We start from the raw sequence: 20,302 nt of genomic DNA, 5'->3' as shown, positions 1-20,302 counted from the left end.
TTTAAATTATAAAAAGACAGGGGGAAAGCCTGGTGACTGTCAGTTAAGTCTCTGACTCTTGATCTCAGCTCATGTCATGATTGCATGGTCATGAGATCAAGCCCCATGTTGGGCTCTGCACTGACAGTGTAGAACCTGCTTGGGATTTTCTCTCTCTCTCTCAAAAAGAAGTAAACATTTAAAAAAAATAATGTTTATTTCTTTTTGAGAGAAAGAGTGAAACAGAGTGTGAGCAGGGGAGGGCCAGAGAGAGGGAGACACAGAATAGGAAGCAGGTTCCAGGCTCTGAGCTGTCAGCATAGAGCCCCACGCGGGGCTCGAACTCACAGACTGCGAGATCATGACCTGAGCTGAACTCGGACGCCCAACCGACTGACCCACCCAGGTGCCCCAAAATAAGTAAATATTAAAAAAACCTTAAAATAAATTATAAAAAGGTAGGATAGAAAAGTACATATAAAGACTAAGTAACAAGTATGGAAAGGAAACAGATAAGCACTATGTGAATATAAACAAAAAATGCATTTACTAAAATATTAAGAGACTTTGATTTCTTTTTTTTTTTCTGCTGTTTTTAGAGTGGGCATAACTATCTTTGATAATGAGAAAAATAATAAAATTCATTAAAAACAAATTCCTTATCATGCATTCCTGGTTCATTGAAAACTATATAGAAGTGATGTGTAAATTACTGACTATTCCCTGCAGTACAAGTTACTTCTTTATTAGCAAAAAAGTGGAGGATGTGAATGAATTTCACCCACACCTCCATCAATCATCCTATGCTAACATTCAGAAATCTTGTATTAAAACAAACTGAGTGAAAATTAGTTTGTTTAAACAATTGGGGAAACAGGGAATTTCTGAAATTCATCAAGAAGGATGTTTTGAATTGTACCTACACTAGATGTTACCATAAAGAAAGATGAATGTTAGTCCTAGGAAATGTTCTATCTTACCAAGACATGTCCATTATTAGAAATTAAGAAACACTTAATTCTCAAGAGATTATCAAACTCTTTATCTTGAAATACATATTTCAAGTTTTTCCTCAGTGGCAAGTGAGGTTCTACCACTAGCTTTCAGTAGTTTCCAATTTCTTAAGGCAAGATAAAAATGCCCATGGGCAACTGTAGAGGTCAAAGACAAAAATATGCAGAAGTTACCTTTTAGACCAGGAACATGTTAGGGAATAAAACAACCTTTTACTCAAAAACAAAAACAAAAAAACACTTGTTTTCATGTGGTTTGAGATACATTTAAAATGAAACAATGTAAATATTCTCAAGGCCCTAAAGCAGGTAACAATTTTTACAGGAAGCTTGTAATGTTTCCAAAATATTTATGATTTAATTTCTCATCTTTGTCCCCTGCCAACATACTGTGGATATGCATGTCAATTTCTCCACCCTTAGACTTAATATTTTCTGTCTAAGGGCACACATTATCACTAGGTTTTCACCCAAAGTCGTCTTTGTTTGGATCTTCTTGCTTGGTCTTATGTTAGGAGTTCAAACATAGATGCCACATCACCTTTCACAATTGGTGAACTTCAGATCACCTGAGCAAAAGGGAAAGGGAACTCTTGTTTCAGATTGTATTTCTGCAAAAAGTCACTCGTGGAAAGGGCTTCATTTACTGTTCAGGAAATAGGCGGCCACTGGTATGGAAGTCTCTAATGCCTGCCTCCATCTGACCTTCAGAACTAACCTTTCCACCTTTAATTTTTCAGATTATCAACATTGGTATTCACTTATATTATAAACTTCTCACATAATGTGAGCACTTTATACATGTTGTTTCAATCGTTCCTGACCAAAACCTTGCAAAAAGCTCTGTCAAAGAAGACACATGACTCACCCAAGAACACAGAATTAGGGTTACAACCCAGCTCATCTTATTCCAACACTAATATTCTCACTGCTACCCTTATTGGAAAAAAAAAAGATACTTCCATTCACCCTCATTTCTTACCTTCTGCATCCCACCATACACATGTGTGAGTTATGCAGCTTAGCTTAGCAGGAAAGAATCTGATGTATGGAAAGCAAAAAGTTGTGGAAAAGAAAAATGGGGAAACACTAAGGGGGAAGCCTAAGATTTAGCAGAAGAAGGCAAATTTCAACTCCATGGGCTATCCAGTATTACAAAGACCCTTGTTTGGCAAGATGCAGGGCTAATAAATATTTTCCTAAGTGCTCAAGTGAGACTTGCTGGAAAAAAAGAAAAAAATTTAAAAAATTAAAAAAAAAAAAACCCAAGAAGCTAACAGTAAGCCATATGATACCGGTGGATTTGACTCTCAAATCAGAGAAAATATTTATGTATCACTAAAGCAATGAAACACACTTCTTTAATTGTTGGGGAATTTCTAAAATTCATTCAATAAAACACTTGCCAGATTTAGGGATGGTTGTTCAAGTCTGACCCCTAATTTGTATCCATCTTCTGTGACTGCTGCTATGTTAAAAAACACTATCTTTTTTTTTTTAATTTTTATTTAATTTATTTTTTCTTTTTTTTTCTTTTTTTTTTTAATTTTTTTTTCAACGTTTATTTATTTTTGGGACAGAGAGAGACAGAGCATAAACGGGGGAGGGGCAGAGAGAGAGGGAGACACAGAATCGGAAACAGGCTCCAGGCTCTGAGCCATCAGCCCAGAGCCTGACGCGGGGCTCGAACTCACGGACCGCGAGATCGTGACCTGGCTGAAGTCGGACGCTTAACCGACTGCGCCACCCAGGCGCCCCTTTAATTTATTTTTTAAATTGACATCTAAGTTAGTTAGCATGTGGTGCAACAATGATTTCAGGAGTAGATTCCTTAATGCCCCTTACCCATTTAGCCCATCCCCCCTCCCACAACCCCTCCAGTAACCCTCTGTTCTCCACGCTTAAGAGTCTCTTAGGTTTTTTTGTCCCCTTCCTTGTTCTTATATTATTTTTGCTTCCCCTCCCTTATGTTCATCTGTTTTGTAACTTAAAGTCCTCATAAAAACACTATCTTAATACAGTTATGGTATATGGTTTTGATAATACATAATTATATTTTTAAATTAAAATCCAAAAGGTAGAATGTAAATAGAAATAATTAGTTTACCAGGTTAAGAACTCCCTGAATACAGGGACAGGTAAATAGAACTTTTAACCCCCAGTGGCTAGCTTAGCATCTGATTTAATATACTTGTTCAACAAATTGTTACTACATTAGTGACAAAATTTATGGAAAATGGGATGCACCTTATCCCCATGATACTTTGAAACACCTGTCTTCCTCTATTTTTCATAATAAAATGCCCAGGTAAGTCGGGGTTCATCCATAATGCTTTTTTGGGCTCCTCTCTCCCACCCTGATCCTTCCATTGTCACAATTTAACATATGAACTTGGACTTCATGATATTTAATATATAATTATTTCATAAAGATTTATAACGTCTTAATTATTAATGTCAGGGCATTGGGGTAGGACTGGAGAGGGTTCTAATCCAAGGTCTAACATAATGCAACTGTGTGATCTTGGGCAACTGACTATACATCACTGACCATCAGTTTCTTCATCTGGAAATGGGTTTGGATAGTTTTTTAGGACTATCATGTGATTTTAAATGAAATATGTATTTAATGTATCTGCTACACAGCATAAGTGCAGGCTCTCAAAAACGGCAACATTTAAAATATCTTCCATGCTATGCAGTACCAACTCAGAAACATGATAAACATTTTATAAATACATGTGGGTTGACTTATTCAAATGTCTAGATTTCAAAAAAGTATAGTAAACGTCCATTTTACTTTTTGGAGAATATGCAGATCTATCACCTACATCTCCAGATATGACAATGAATTGAATATTCAATCAAGTGCTCTGGCCTCTGAACCCTATGCTTGCTCCCCCAAGGACACTGCTTTACGTGTGTCTATGCTATTCCAGGATTCTCACTTTAGTACTGCTGTATTTACTGCACATTGCACATTCTGCGTCAGTTCAAAGGCACTGAACTCTTGTAAGGATGAATGACCAACATGTACTATTGATGTCTTGCTTAGTTCTTACAACAGTTTCCCAGTCATGTAATGTCTCAGCTCTTTGATTCTCCCACCTGTATGTGTGGGTTTGTGCCGTTGGAATTCTGCAGAGGGCAGACTGCCACAGGTAGTGTGAATGAGATGTGTACAGAGTGAGAAGAGGAGTCTCTATGATCTCCTTACGAGAAGAAATCTCTTTCCCATTAATACTTTAGTGAAAAAAAAATATTGCTTTACCCTAAGAAATTAATTAAATGAGTTGACCTAGGTCAATTTCACCATAGAACTGACCTGTCCAAGTCAGTCACAGTAGAGGTAACTAGGCAATGTGAATCAGCCAGGAAAGAGCATCACTTGAAAAGAACCACAGCCCATAGGACTCCCAAGCAGGAGCCTTGGAAGCTGTCCATGGTGCTGAACCCCTCCACTCTTCTGAATTGCTGAATTGTAAAGTCTCAGATTAGATAAGAAAGAGAATTGTCACTAAAGGAAAGGCTGGAGAATTGTCACTAAAGGAAAGGCTGCTGGAGTGCCCATGAGAGCTGGGCAGGGAAAAAAACAAAAAACAAACAAACAAACGAAAAAAAAAAACAAACAAGAAAAAGAAACAAAAAAACAACTACCTCTTTCATTGGCCTAGCACTATACTTTAGCCCACTATCTTGGATTCTTGGATTCTTCCTCCCTCATTCCTTCTCTCACCCTCCTGCTTCCCCTCCCTCCCTCTCTGCCTCTTCCTTTTCCTGTCTCTCTTTCTCTCTCTCCCTCTCTCTCCCTCCCTGTCTTCCTTCTCTCCTTTCCTCTCTGCCTCTTTATTTCTTCCTCTCTTTCTCTCTCCCTCTCCCTCCCTTGTTCTCCCCTCATTCTTCTCTCTGCCTCTTTCTCTTTCTCCCTCCTTCCTTCTCTCTCTGCCTCTCTTTCTCCCCCTCCTCCCTCCCCCCTCACATCCAGCTCTTCCTTCTTTCTTTCTATTCTTGATTCATTTCTTTTACAAAATTTAAAATATTAAGAGGTACACATGATCATGCATAACATGAATTCTTTATATTCCGGAGGCTGTGCGGCAACATAGAAAGAACATGAATTTTGTATAATATGTAAAATGTTTATATAAATATTTAAGAAAAAACATTTGAAAAATATACTAAAGCATTAATAGCAGAGATGACTGAATTGTAGGATTTCAAGTGACTGTTTTTTCTTAAATATAATGATTTTATTTTTTCTTCAGATTTTCTAAAACTGACATATATTTTATAATCTGAACATAACAGTGAAAAAATGGATTGGATATAATACATTTTAACAGTGGCGATACCTTATAGCTAACTGTGTAAACTGAAGTGATTTATTCTTTTTGATCTTAATATTCCTTATGGGTAATTGGGCTAATTTGGTTTGTTCACCTAACAGGGCTGCTTTGAAGATTGGCTAGGATCCTAGCACATTGTGGGGATTTTATAAATAGCAGGGCACCATCATAGGAGAGAGAGTGGCACATGAGGGAGCCAGGTGCACAGGCTTGGGGTGAGCAAGCCCAACGGTAACAACGTGCATTGTGCCAGCCCCTGCTATTTTAGATGGAACCCCCTTTTTCCAATGTATTCATTTTTAGGCAGGTGTTTTCCTAAGTTCTGGAGCTATAGAAATGAACAAATGTTGTCCTGCCCTTTTGCAATCTACATGACAGATTGTCTGTTATGAGCAAATCAAAGCAGTTATCATCCCCCGTGCCCTTAACTTAGTGCTTCCAGAGATCTGCTGCCTATTTGTGAGGTAGGAAGGGCTAAGGAACTGATATGTGGCAGTGTCTCTCTAGAGAAGAAACATGCAAATTGGCACTGATTTATAGGAAAGTTAGGTGGCTGCTTCAAACAGGGAAGTACAGGGAACACTCAAATCCACAGCATTTCATTTTCTAAGATGAAGAAATTCTCAAACCATGCAGACTAGATGAAGAACATATTCTCACTACTGAATCATTCACTCAGTGAGGTTTTACTTTGTCACCATCCTGATTAGAAAAACAGGGCACATAGAATCTGGGGAAAAGAGACTTGCCTTGTTTTTCATTGCAAGGAATAGGTCTTATTTATTTCATACACCATTTCTTTTCAGGAAGGTTGGCATGGAGAAGAGTACAGGGCATTTGGATATTGTTTGATGAAGAAATGAGCAATATTAAGAGCTTATCTTTGGAATCCTTCATTAGGTTCACTTACTGACATGGAATATTAATTTATAATATTTTTCGTTTTCGTGTCCATGCTCTACAAGACAGTTATTCCTTAGCCCCGGATTCTACATAGGTAAACAGGGGCTTGTGGGTTATGTGACTTTCCCCATAACAAATAGCTGGCACGTGTCTGCAATGAAAACAGTTCTGTTGAGTGACCACACCTACTCCTTTCCATCATCCAATACTGTGAGTGAAACTGGTTTGCAACACTGGATTATGCATGCTGGAGCAGAGCATTGTAGAGGGACAGCATACATAATTGGGAATGGCAGCAACTGGCAGACTGAGTGTCATCAGAAAGCGCCTGCTCTGGCGTTGACAAATAACTGTAACTTCACTCACGACGCACAGTGCTCTCTGAGGCATGGCCAGTTGAGGGGCTCCACTCCATTCATCCACAGTCCCTTCCTCAAAATAGAAGGCCAGTTAATAAACTGATACATCTTTTGCTGAATATGTGTATGCCCGCCCTTCAGATAATTCATTGTTGAGTTGCTTTTCCATGTATGTTAATACAATTAATCAGGTTACTAGCAAATCCTCTTGCTGCTTTCTTCTGGGTAAAATTCTGCTTCTAAGGATGCTTTTGGTGGATATTTAATCTAATGCACTAGATGTCAATTTTATGAATTAAACTTGGGATTCCAGATGTTTTCCCTGTTACCCCTGTCAATATTCACCATGGTGAGTAAGAAGATACTCAGAAATGACTCAAAATAGAGGCTTACATAGTTTGGCTTTTGGGATGAGTCCACACTAATCTTTATTCTTATGTCTCTCCTCCTAATTGTGAAAGTATACTTGAGATTTTTTTCCAGATTTCCATGCAACTTGAACTTACAAACTCAATTCTGCTATGACTGTCCTTCTTTACTCTGATAGCGAATACTTAGTGATAATTATCTTCCACAAGTACCATAACCGCCCCTTTCCCAAATGCTAACAAATATGAATGAGAGGCAGGGAATCATTCTCATAAGGAATGGCACTTGCTGTTCCTTCAGCATGGGCTCGTGTTTTTTTTTTTGTTTGTTTGTTTGGTTTTTGTGTGTGTGTGTGTGTGTGTGTTTTTCTTTTGGTTTCTTTCTCTACGGAAGAGCTTTTAGGTTTGCTTTTGCACCTCTGGGAATTCTGCCCCCTGCCGTCAGCACTTGTTTCACTCTTCCTTCAGAAGTACCTTTGAGCACACAAAGGAGGCTGTTCCTTTCTCTTTTGTTCCCTGGAATAGGAAGTTGATTACAATGATGGCCTGCCTGTGGTGAGGCCATGCTGGGTGCCAGCCCACAGGAGGAGGCCAGTGTCCTCAATGCACAGAAGGCAGGAGGACATTCTGTACCAAATTAACTGGTATTTGGCAAGTCTAGGGTTCATCCTGGCACAACCAGGGCACTTGAAGGAAACTGTGTTTGCCTAGAAACTTAGACTTTCCCACTATACATATAACCCTCTATCTCCCTTCAACCAGAAAAAGGACAGAAAAACAGAAAGATAAAGAAAGAACAAACGAGAGAGAGAGAGAGAGAGAGAGAGAGAGAAAGAAGAAAGAAACCAAATAAATTAAAATGTGTCTTCTCTATTTTTCTCTTGGGATTCAACTTTCATAAATGTACCAATTTATGATTGGTCATAAATATACCAATCAGAATAGATTATGAGCAAGCTTCATTAAAATATATGTTCATGGGGGCGCCTGGGTGGCTCAGTCGGTTGTCTGACTTCAGCTCAGGTCACGATCTCGCGGTCCATGAGTTCGAGCCCTGCGTCGGGGTCTGGGCTGATGGCTCAGAGCCTGGAGCCTGCTTCCGATTCTGTGTCTCCCTCTCTCTCTGCCCCTCCCCCATTCATGCTGTCTCTCTCTGTCTCAAAAATAAATAAACTTTAAAAAAAGCTGCTGAGGATTCAACTCAGTTTAAAAAAATATATGTTCATGTGTGTTAAATGTGCTCAAATTAAATTCTATTACTAAAAAAGATAGATAGATGACAGATAGATAGATACATAGATACATAGATACATGATAGCAATGAACTTGTAGAGCTCCCTACTTGCCAATACTATCTTGTTTCAAAGAATGCTATGTACAGCTTAACTATTTCACAAAATGGTAATTTTTTCTTCTCTGACATGTAAAAGGGGAAAACACCACTTACACTGAGCTCCAGCAATTTTCACCTGATACACCTGGGCAATAAGGAACTGTGACCCACTACAAAATGGAGTTCCTGCTATCTCTACATAGAAAGGAGCAAAGCCTGACCCTACCCAAGTTGAGGTGTAGGGCGAGCCTCCCCTTCTGGAGCTCCAGAGTGATGTGGTCTCCACGTTGACCTTCTCCATGGAACAGGACCCCATCTCCTTGCATGCTCTTGAATTTCAGAGAGATCACATCTTTGAGAGTGCTCATCAGCTTCTGATTGAACCTGTACAGAAGGGAGCTTCGGCCATCAAAGTCAGCGACATCTGACTCTGGGCAGAGAGAGAGAAAGAGAGAGAGAGAGAGATCAGTTAATATCCTCATAATTGCTCTTCCTGCTTCCCATCTTAGTTGTCCAAGTTATAGGAATGTTCTTGACATTGGGAAGGTCCCATCTCAACGGAAGCATATAGACTAGGCTCAACTTAATTAGACTCAGGGGGGATTATTCATTTATAAGCAAGCATCACACACTGAATCAAAGTGAACTGATTTGTAGCCTGGAAGTAAAACCCCTCATTAGTGATATGTCATATTTTGCTTGAGGGGACAGGGTGAGAATACCATAAGTACCTACATCAGGCTCTACAGTGTCAGGTGCCTGGTAGTAATAATCTCTCATGATTGATCTTCATTATCAATTTGTTTCCAATATCTGGAGCCACTTGACCTCCTCATCTCAGGTTCAAGGTTAGAGACGGAAAAATACAGTCTATCATTCCACAGTTAACTGAATAGTACTGTCTTCTTAGAACCTGTGTTGAAAAATATTGTGAGGTCTCCTCTGAGTTCAGTGGAAAAGAATATGCGGTAAAGGAAAACTTGCTGTTTGTATAGGGAAGGCAAATATATGGCACCCTTACCATCCCTGACTTATCCTGTGTCAGTGATAGCTCTCGTTTTAGTTTTTATATATAAAAAGTGTTCAATTACTATTGTTAAAGCAAAGAAGAGAAAGTCAAGAGAAAGATCGTGATTTAAATCAACTCACTTTGTAGATATGTATAAACATATCTGAAAATTGTATGTCAAAATGTTAATAGGGATTCTCACCTCCCCAAAGAAATTATAGAAATGACAAGTAAGTATATGAAAAGATGCTCCACATCATGTGTCATTAAGAAAAGGCAAATTAAAACAAGAATGAGATACTGAACACTGACAACAAGAAATGCTGGTGAGGATGTGAAGTGACAGGAACTCTCATTCATTTGTGGTAAGAATGCAAAATGGTACAGCTGCTTTGGAAGACAATTTGGTGGCTTCTTATAAAACTAAACATACTCTCATCACACTACCCAGCAGCCTCACTGCTTGGTATTTACACAAAGGAGTTGAAAACTTATGTTCATGCAAAAATCTGCACATGGATGTTTATAGCAGCTTTATTCATAATTGCCAAATCTTGGAAGCCACCAAGATGTCCTTCAGTAGGTGGATGTATAAATAAACTGGTATATCGAGACAGTGGAATATTATTCAGCACTAAAAAGAAATGAGCTAGCAAGCCATGAAAAGACATGAAAGAAATTTAAATGTGTATTACCAAGTGAAATATGCCAATCTGAAAAGGCTACTGTATGATTCCAACGGTATGATGTTCTAGAAAAGGCAAAATTATGGGGACAGTAGGTTCACCAATTGTAGTAAATTCACCATTCTGGCAGGGAATGCTGACAACAGGGGAGGATCTGTATATGTGGAAGCAGGCGGTATGTGGGAAATCTGCATACCTAATTTTGCTGTGAATCTAAAACCACTCTTTAAAAAAGTAAGTCCTTAAAAATAAGTTAATAGAGACTCTACTTGGGAGGTGTTCTATGTTATTTTCACATTAGTTTTCCTATTTTTTTTTAATTACAAAAACTTTTACAATGAACACTTATTACTTTTACAATAGAAAAAATTCAAGACTATTTAATATAACTTGAAACAGATTCATTATTTACCATCTTATGTGGGTGGGACAGTGGTGAATGGTGTATGGAAGGGGTGGGATTGGTCTTATTTGAAACCAAGCATTCATAAAAACTCAATTTTTCATTATTCATCAAGCAATTAAAATGCTCAGCTTGAGCATACACAATGATAAATTAGGTATATTATTTTGGCCAAGGATCTAGAAACATTCTTTGTAAAGCCAAAATTATGAAATGAAAGTAAAAGTGAAATCATACTTTTACTGTAATTAGTTTTAAGATGCAATTTAGCAATTTATTCCTAAGGAACAAAGTGATTCAAACCAAAAGGTTGCTGAGGACTCCTTAGACCCTAGAAAGAAATACTCCAGCTACAGAGGTTTTCATCAATTCCCACCTCCCTTAGACCCTTCCCATATCACCCATCGCTACCCCTACACCTGTCCCCTGAACTGGACTCCTATCCAAAGCAAATGGAGGCCACAGACAACAATATGTCATCAGTTATGTTGTAATGAGTCCATGCGTAGATAAGGTCATGGATTTTAAACAATGATAGTCATAGCTTGCTAGCTGAGTCACCTTGGGCAACTCTATCTCTCTGAGACTTGATTTCCCCCTCTGTAAAATGGGGTACTTAACATTCTTCAGAGAAGACTGCAGTAAGAGTTAAATGTGCTAATACATATAAAGTGACAATACGTACAAAGTGATGCCATCATGTCTGACACATTGTGTTACATCAATGATAGGTAGTAGGGGTATTAATAAGATTGGAATGACTGGAGGGACCTGAGTTCCTAACCAGTCCAATCTGGTGGGTCACACTCCACTTTCTCACCCAAAATGGTGCTATTCCATTTTTTCCATTTTTTGAATCAATGGATTACTGCCCAGGGGATGCCAAGTTTGCCCCAGCTTCTCACACTCTATTTGCAATTCTTCATGAGTGCTGGGTGCATACATTATGAATCCATACTCTCTTCTAATTGTCCCCCTCTGTCACTGCACCAGACTCTGGGTAAGAAACTGGGTCCTTAGGAGCCTGCTGTTGAGTGAATTGATACAACACATACTATTTATGGACAGCCACACTAGTATGGGCTATTACGAGCTCTAATAGAGAGTATACCCAGCGTTATGGGAACAGAAAGCTGAAACACTCTATTGTCTGTGGGTGTGGGACAAATGCTTTCATGAGTAAACAGGGAGTGTGTTATTACTTCACAGACACACCTTGTGCCCTGTGTCTCAGCTTGAAGTACACAGGAACTCTCTCCACTCCACGGCCCTACTCCCCTCCCTCCTAATCCATCACAGCACTTATGACCTGCATTATGTTCCCTCTAATGTCTGGCTAATCTAGTAACTAATTTGGTGATATAAGTGTTGATGACCTAGGTTACCTCCAAGAAAACACATCTCCCTATTGCCACGAAACCTAAAGGAGACAGAGGCAATCGACAGGAACAAAAACAATAAATATTGTTAGAAATCTAACAGTCCTGGGTTTCAATTATGGTCTTGCCATTTATAAGCTGGAAGACTTGAGGCAACTCAAGTGATGTCTTTGAGCTTCAGTCTTCTTATCTGTACAATAGGGCTAAGCAAAGCCTACCCTACAAAGTCGTCATGAGAATTCCATAAACCGTACCTGGAAATGAAGAGTCAGTATCTCACACCCCTCATCTCATCCATCATTAATCCAAAGGCATTACTTACAGTGGTAAAGATTTGTGCATGGTATGAAGACGATCCAAAGAACACAGTTGATTCAGTATCTGTCATATCACACTGAGCAGGTATGCATTCAAGCCTACATCATCACCTTCGTAGTCTTAAAATAGCCTTGTAACTGCCGTCCCTGATTGTACGTTTGCTACTTCCCTCTGACCCATTCTCTCATCTTCATAAAACATAAGTAACATTACCCATCACCTTCACTGAAGCCCTTCAGTGAACTCCCTTTACACTGAGAATTAAATTCTGTCTCTGAGACTTCCTGTGATCTGGCCTTCCTGCTTTCCCACCTCATCTTTGACTTCCTTCCCCAACCCTGACTCCACTGTATGCACAATGTACTTTCAATGTACATGCATGTGCAACGTGGGAGGTAGTCTGGATATGTAGAGAGCACACGCCATGAGCCCTGTGATGTCATGTATATCTATAACTGTATCTGTATCTGTATCTGTATCTATATCTATATATATATCTGTATCTATATCTATATCTATATCTATATCTATATCTATATCTATCTATACAGATACAGATATAGATTTATGTGATCTTGATTTCAATCAGCCTATGAGGAACCTACTATTTGGGTTCCAGTTTTACAAGTGAAGAAACCGTGGTTCAAAGAGGTGCAGAAGTATGAAGTTAGCAAGGGACAGAGCCGGGATTCCAACCTGCCCCACCTGACTTTACCCACTCTGCATGTGCTGAGCACTTACACGAGGTCCACCCCTGTCTCACTGACACTCTCATTTCCAGCTGTCAGGCAGGTGCTTGGCCATTCCTAACAGGTTAGGGATTAGCGAGTTTTCCCTAAATGCCCCGATACTTCCTTCACAATGCACCTCCCAAATGGTATTTGACACTTGGTTGTTTCCAGCATGACAGAGCATCCCATGAGGGCAGGGGTCAGATGTGTATTAACCACCTCATTGACTCAGAGCCCAGCATTGGGCCCAGGACATTATGCTGTCCAGAAACACCTGTGAAATGACTTAGGGGCCCAGTAAGGAAACCATGCTCAAAGGTAGTACTGCCGATTGTCCCTTAACTTCCTGTCATGTTATCTGTCCCCACCATTTAAGAGTCTGGCTACCCATTCACACTCAGAGGGTTAATTTCCCTGGAAGTACATGCTCAGCCACCTGGGATGTGACAAGTGCTTTCCCTGCAGACACATGCTCGCCAGCACAGAGGTGAAAGGCCCCCTCTAGAAAGACAGACTTGGCCTGGTGCAGAGTGGAGGCTTTCCACCCAAGGCCACCAATAACTGAGAAAGACACTTTGACAATCCAAGAGACTTCAGGCAAACACACTGAACCTTTTGAAATATGGAGTCACATGTAAAATGTGTCAACCATTTCTCAGAAGAAGAAACAGGAAGTTAAAGAGAAAAAGAAAAGTTTACAGAAAAATGAAAATATTTTTAAATTGTGGTTGTGAAGAAAAACAATTCTGTAATACACTGCTTTTCTCTATTTATTTATTATTGTAATCACATTGTCCTGATTCTCTCATTCAGTACTTTCAGGATTTAATTTGTGGCATGGGGTCTGGTTACAGACATGAACACCTTCATTCATGTTTTACAAGCAACTGAAAGAAGAATCTTTTTAAAAATACCAAGAAAAAGAAAAAAAAAAAGGAAAGGAGGGGAGAGGAGAGGGGAGGAGAGGAGAGGAGAAGGGAGGAGGGAAGGGAGGGGAAGGGAAGGGAAGGGAAGGGAAAGGAAGGGAAGGGAAGGAAAAGGAAGGGAAAAGAGAAGAGAAGAGAAGGGAAGGGAAGGGAAGGGAAGGGAAGGGAAGGGAATGGAAAGGAAGGGAAGGGAAGGGAAGGAAAAGGAAGGGAAAGGAGAAGAGAAGAGAAGAGAAGAGAAGAGAAGAGAAGAGAAGGGAAGGGAAGGGAAGGAAAATGAAGTGTGTTGCAAGGTGCTTAATGGGTAGAGATAGGCCCCTACTGGCAGGTGGAAAAGTATGTAATCACCTCAGAATATAGTTTTAAGAGCACCAAGAAAATAACTGACAAAACTAAATATATCTTTTGTGTCCTTTATCACAGCCTCTCTAAGCCACCCATAGAAATTTCTTACTGTGGATGAAGTAATCCATTCTCTGGGGGAAAAAAAGGAGCAAATTAGGACATATTGCCTGATTTAATGTTCTCAACAGCGCTGCAACGTCCATATTTTTCCCTATGTGTAACATGGGGAAGCCAAAGCACAGAAAGATTATGTACCTTGCCCAAAGGCATACACATGGTAATAAGTTGTGTGACCCGGAAACCATCAATGTTTCCTCTGAAAAAATGGGGGGGTGTGAAGATACAACAAAACTTACATCTCATGTCCAAGGAGAATGTACATGACTTTGTACAAGGAGAATGAATCATGCTCTAGAGAGTATGTATGTGTGTGGGAATGTGAATACAAGAAAGGAGATGCCAATTTAAAAGGGAGATAAGGATGGGACTCCCGGCTGGCTCAGGGTGGGTAAGCATCCAACTCTTGATTTTGGCTCAGGTAATGATCTCATGGTGTGTGGGATCTAGCCCCACATTGGGATTGATCTCATGGTGTGTGGGATTCTCCCTCCCCTCTCTCTCTCTCTGCCCCTCCCCTGCTCTCTCTTTCTCTCTCTCTCAAAATAAATAAATAAACTTGAAAAGGAAGATAATGTTAAATAGGAAGTTTTCTTTTCCTTAAAAGTTGATATGAATTTCCCTGGTGTCCCCACTCTGTTGTACTTCTTTTTTCGCTCAGAGCAGTGCTGTTCCTAAGAGGACCAGGGAAACCACACAAACTTCTGAGAGGCTTTTTTTAGGGTAGACGTGGAATGCCTTTCCCACCCTCACTATCTCCACTAAGCTCAAACCCCCTTTCTTAGTATATTTCTGTGGTCTCACTTCAGTAAGACATTCTTATATTCAAAATTTGTTGACCTCCCTCAACACATGTGATCACCCATGTTCAGCACAGGAAGACAGTGATAAACTCCATTGTATTGTTTGGTCAGCCCACATTCCAGTTCTGGCTACCCGTCCCGCCCCTCCCCAGCGGCGTTCCCCAATTTCTTCTTGCAGAGAAGACAGCTGTTAGATATTTAGTTCCCAGAGTGGACAATCTTCCTCTCTCTCAAAATCAATTTTTAGGATCTCGTTACTGTGAATTTAATTCCATTCAATTTGTGGCCGGTTAAGGTGGTTATACATTGGCAGATCTCTCCAGAATATGAAGGAGAGCCCATGTGGGGACCCAAAAAGGTGCAGGATATGGGCAGGTAGGTCCTACAGCCCACAAAGCTGTCCTTTTAGGTCAAGATAAAACCAGCACATACTCCCCTCCATCCCAGCAGTACTGAGAAATGCCAGCACTGGCCGATTTCCCACTGGGCCCATAATTGCTGACCCAGCTGTCAGAGCTTGTTTTCTGAGAAAGACAGAGTTCTGGAGGCATACTCTGGCATATTTGATGGATGTTGGTAGCTTGTCAACAAACCAGCTAAAAAAAGGGCTCCACTGAATTAAAGATTCCAAGCTCAAATCCCCAAGTGAGCTGAGAAGGATGCTGGTGTGGGCCCAGGACACAGAGTCTGTTTTCTCATAGACACAGAAGCCCAAGCTCAAAGCTGACAGGAGACACCATCGATTCACCCTGAGACAATTAGTCCCACTCAGACTCTTTGGCTGTTCACAGCAAACATGATTTTCAATACAATCACAGGTTGAAGCTTATCTTATGATACATTATATAAGAAAAATGATTATTATTCAGACCATATGCTTGCACCAAGGACTCGGGGGCTTTGGCTAGCAATCCGCAAAGCACAAAGGTTTCCACAGTCGGTCGCACTTACACAGATCCTCTACCAATCCCGACTTTGCCAGGCCTTATCAGAAGCTAATGATAACCTCAGATGAACTATGAAAGCAATGTCAGTTTCCAAAGTTAGCACTGACAATCCCTAAGAAGCGCTTTCCTCACGGAACTTCTGACATTTCTATGTACGATAGACAGCAGGGAAAGCACAGAATGGATCTCAAGAAGACAACATAAAAAACAGCCAGAGTACCAAAAAAACCCAAAAACAAACAAACAAAAAACTTTGAATTTCAACCCTAACTTTAGCAGATAGAATTTTTAGCTCTGACAGTCAGACTTGCCTTCTTAAAACGCCCAGGGATTTTTGGATATCTTAGACACATAGACATCTCTGAACACACTTGAAGTTTGTAGCTCAACCGGACTGTTCACGAGCTACGAAGAATTATACCCAAATAATGTACTCACTTTAAGGAATGCTATAAACAGTAGAGATGCTTTGGCTGTTTATTCTTAAGTCCACTGGCAGATCTTGGGCCTATTTTGTACTCTTTTTGGTCACTATGCTGAGCTATGAGATGCAGATGATTGAGACATGGGTCGTTCCATCCGGGGACACAGACACAGTGACACGAACACCCAGCAAATGAATCACTCTGGTGGAGTAGGAGGTGATAAAGGGAAGCATGATTACAGTCTGTTTAACTTTCAGCCCAAGTAGACATATGTGGGATGGAAGGGGAGCGTTGGACAACTAAACTGTTGTCACAACAGTATGGCCCAGGACTGGGTCACCCCAAGGAAAAAGGTACAGGGCAGACCACAGGAAGTGGCAGGTGACAGCCACTAAGGCGTGACAGGTTAACAGAAGGTTTTGTTAAAGGGGTACTGTTTCACAACTCTTATTCACAAGTCCCCAGAAGGAGGCATCAAGGCAAAGCCCAGTCCTGTGCAGGCAGCCTTTGGTGTGCAAATAGCATAACACAGTTATGAACTGTCTGCTTGCTTTCCAGATCGCCAGTAACCTTCAGCCGCAACGCACAAACGTTCCCCGTGAAAGGGAGTTCGAACAATGTCATTTAAGTAGGAGGGTCAACATTGGAGAAAACAGCTGTAATTTCCCACCGGAAAAATAATGGGTATTTTTTTTTCTTTTTCTTTTATTTTTTTACAGTTTATTTATTTTTGAGAGACAGGGACAGTGTGAGTGGGATAGGGGCAGAGAGAGAGAGAGAGAGAGAGAGAGAGAGAGAGGGAATCCCAAGCAGGCTCCACGCCACCGGCACCGAGCCTGAGGCGGGGCTCACACTCATGAAACCGTGAGATCGTGGCCTGAGCCGCAGTCAAGAGTTGGACGCCAAACTGACTGAGCCGCCCAGGGCCCCCGGTATTTTTGTCTTAAAAAAGATTGACCATGGTTTCATTTGGGGGGAGAAACTGAATACCCCTTGTTAATGATTCTAGCTGAGTACCATCAGTGAAGAAGTCACTCCAGTGACCATTTCAACAGAGAGTAAATGTAACACAAACTATAGGGGGCAAGGCCTTGGCCTTTGTGAGGAAGCCCACGGCTGCGGAAAGTGGCTGATCTAAATATCAGTCCATTTTGCCTCCTAAGGCTCCTTTAAAATCATACCCATTAGCATAAGGGTCACAGGAATCAGAGCCATATAGTCAGTCAAAGCACAGAGCAGGCAGACAAACATCAATTCATCAGGAAAAATGGTTAGCTGTGGATTTCCCCTCCTTTTCTGGCCTTACAAAACACCTCGCTTCCTTAACCCCACGTTTATAAGAATCTGTCAGCCTTTTTTATTTATTTTGGTTTTTTAATACTAATGTTTTATTTTTGAGAGAGAGAGAAAGAGAGAGAGAGCATGAGCAGGAGAGGAGGAGGAGAGAAAGAGAGAGAGAGAGAGAGAGAGAGAGAGAGAGAGAATCCGAAGCAGGCTCCAGGCTCTGAGCTGTCAGCACAGAGCCTGACATGGGGCTCGAACGCCATGAACCAGAGATCACGACCTGTGCTGAAGTCAGATGCTTAACCGACTGAGCCATGCAGGCGCTCTATGTCTGCTTTTTTTTTTTTTTTTTAAAGCTACTAAAACTCCTGAGTTCATATTGTCCTATATATTTCTATATCTCCAAAGCGTAGCAGAGAGGGGACTAGTGAGTCATATGTGTTGCCTACTGAAGTAGTTTTAAGAACCTCAATCAATAATAACTGTTATTTCAGATTCATCAGAAATGCTGACCTATGAGAGAATACCACAGTGTTTTTTAGTTAATATGTTCTCACTGCACATGTACATGTATATTTGTCTCTTCATAGAAGAGTTTCTTTTTTTGTTATTCTTCTGTGAACTATGAGAAAAAAAAAAGAGAAAAAAAAGGGAAGGGAAGAAGTTGACTAACTCAATTTTAAGACCCTTCTGGGCCCTGATTTCCTCATCAATAGACTGAAGAAATTGCAATGAGTGATTGTGGAGGTATTTCTGGCTATAAAATGCTATCTATGATTTCCAAAGCAGGATTCAAAGCTCACACTGGGGTCTCCAAGCCCTGAGGCCTGACTGCTGTCATCATGTCCTCTGCTCCTCTAGGGTTTAAATAGCTATAAACCTAGCCTCTTAAAGTCCCCTGTGATATGGACCTTAACATGCCATAGATGAAATTTACAGTTTTTCAGCCTCTACCATGTATGACAAATGGCCCCAGATGATGGGAACAACAAAGAGGGCAGCTGAAGCTGGGATGACAAAGAGATTTATTTGGGGAAAGAGAATGTGACTTCAGCTCTGAGGCTGATCAATTTTGGATGTCACCACTTGGCAATAATTAACCAAGTAGGGGCAAAGTCTTTTTCTGTGTGGAAAGGAGGCAACTTAAGGTATACTAACACGGTTGTAAGTTTTAATGAGATTGGGAAGTGTGGCAGATCATGATGCCTTATCAGAATTTATAATACTTTTTAAAATTAGCTTCCCATAGTGAAAGGAATTCAAATAGAAGCCCCCAGACAGAAGTCCCCTTAACCTAAAGTCTCCAGATGGGCCTGATGAAGGTGTTGGAACCTTTCAGGAACTAGTATGTAAAAAAGTTCACCTACTTCCTTTGAGGTGCAGGTGGAATGTGGTCCTGAATAAGCTGGGAAAAGAAAAATGGGGAGAAGTGTGGTGACCAGCTTAAATAACAGCCGAAGATAATGATGATCAGAGCTAACCCTTTTTCAAGGCTTATCTTATGCCAAACGCTGTTTCAACCAATTTGCCTATGTGAAACAAGCACTATTATTACCTGTGTTTTCACTAAAAAGGAAGCTGCGTCCACAGAAGACCCGAGATTGTCCAGGATTATACAACCAGTAGGTGAGAAAGCTCGCTTTGCATCTCTAGTGGTGAGTATGCCCGTGTGTTAACGTGACTATATATGGCCTATAACAGTGTTTACATTCCATTTAAAATCCTTAAGATTTGCAATCACAGACATGAAAACGTAGACAGTGTAAACTAAGAATGAAATGACTCTCATAGCTAGGAGAGGAGCTTGAGAAAACGGTTTTAAACTCTGGCTCCATATGACCACCACCTAGGAACAGCAAAAAAAAAAAAAAAAAAAAAAATGCTTATGCTGGGCTCTCTACCCAGAGATTATGACTTAGTATTTAGAAACAGAATATCCCCCAGGTGATTTTTATGGAGAGTTAGGTTTGAGAATGCAGGTAAGGGACAAAGAGGTAAGGAGCTACTGGACGGGGCAGTAGCCACACTCTGTTCCTGGACACCTTCCTATGCTCAGGAACTGAAGGTTGCTCACACTGGGCTTTGGGAATAAACCAATAATACGGGTATCAGAAAGCTGAACATAATGCTTTCCAGTAAGATTTTCCCATGTCATACGACTAAATGCTTTCAGACACATAGTAAAAAGCCCACGGATATAGGAACAGTACAGAACTGGGTTCAAAGCCTGTCTCAGAAGGCCACTGGCTGTGCCACTTTGAGGAAGTTGTTCATGCAACAAATTTAATAGCTATTAATTGAAATGAGCCTCTTTTTGCACTATGAACTAGGTATGAAAGTAGATATGCTCCTTGATGTTATAGAGCCTGAAATAGTGAGATAGGTAGCTCACAATGAAATACACATTTAAATAGCTACTAGATATCTATATTGATCTATCTCTATTTCTCTCTTACTGTGTGTGTGTGTGTGTGTGTGTGTACACATGTATGCATTCTATACGCTGAATGTTGTATCTCCCAAAAATTCGTATGTTGAAACCTACTCCCCAGTGTGATGGTATTTGGAGGTGGGCTTTGGGAAAGGAGACAAGATCAATGGGATTAATGTTCCTATGAAAGAGACTCA

At 40.5% G+C, this 20,302-nt stretch overlaps 1 protein-coding gene across 1 annotated transcript in view; it reads right to left on the bottom strand.

The window, feature by feature from the left end:
• The window catches only part of CNTNAP5 (contactin associated protein family member 5), a 796,934-nt gene that overhangs the window by 418,003 nt on the left and 358,629 nt on the right, over positions 1–20,302 (bottom strand). Inside the window, exon 5 of the mRNA XM_047871013.1 lies at positions 8,528–8,731. Coding sequence (XP_047726969.1) covers positions 8,528–8,731 — 204 coding nt within the window. The remainder of the gene's footprint in view (positions 1–8,527; positions 8,732–20,302) is intronic.

Source organism: Prionailurus viverrinus, chromosome C1, assembly GCF_022837055.1.
Source record: "Prionailurus viverrinus isolate Anna chromosome C1, UM_Priviv_1.0, whole genome shotgun sequence".
Taxonomy (NCBI): domain Eukaryota; kingdom Metazoa; phylum Chordata; class Mammalia; order Carnivora; family Felidae; genus Prionailurus; species Prionailurus viverrinus.
The sequence above is the reverse complement of the archived record's forward strand: the minus strand, read 5'-3'. Positions and strand labels throughout refer to the sequence as shown.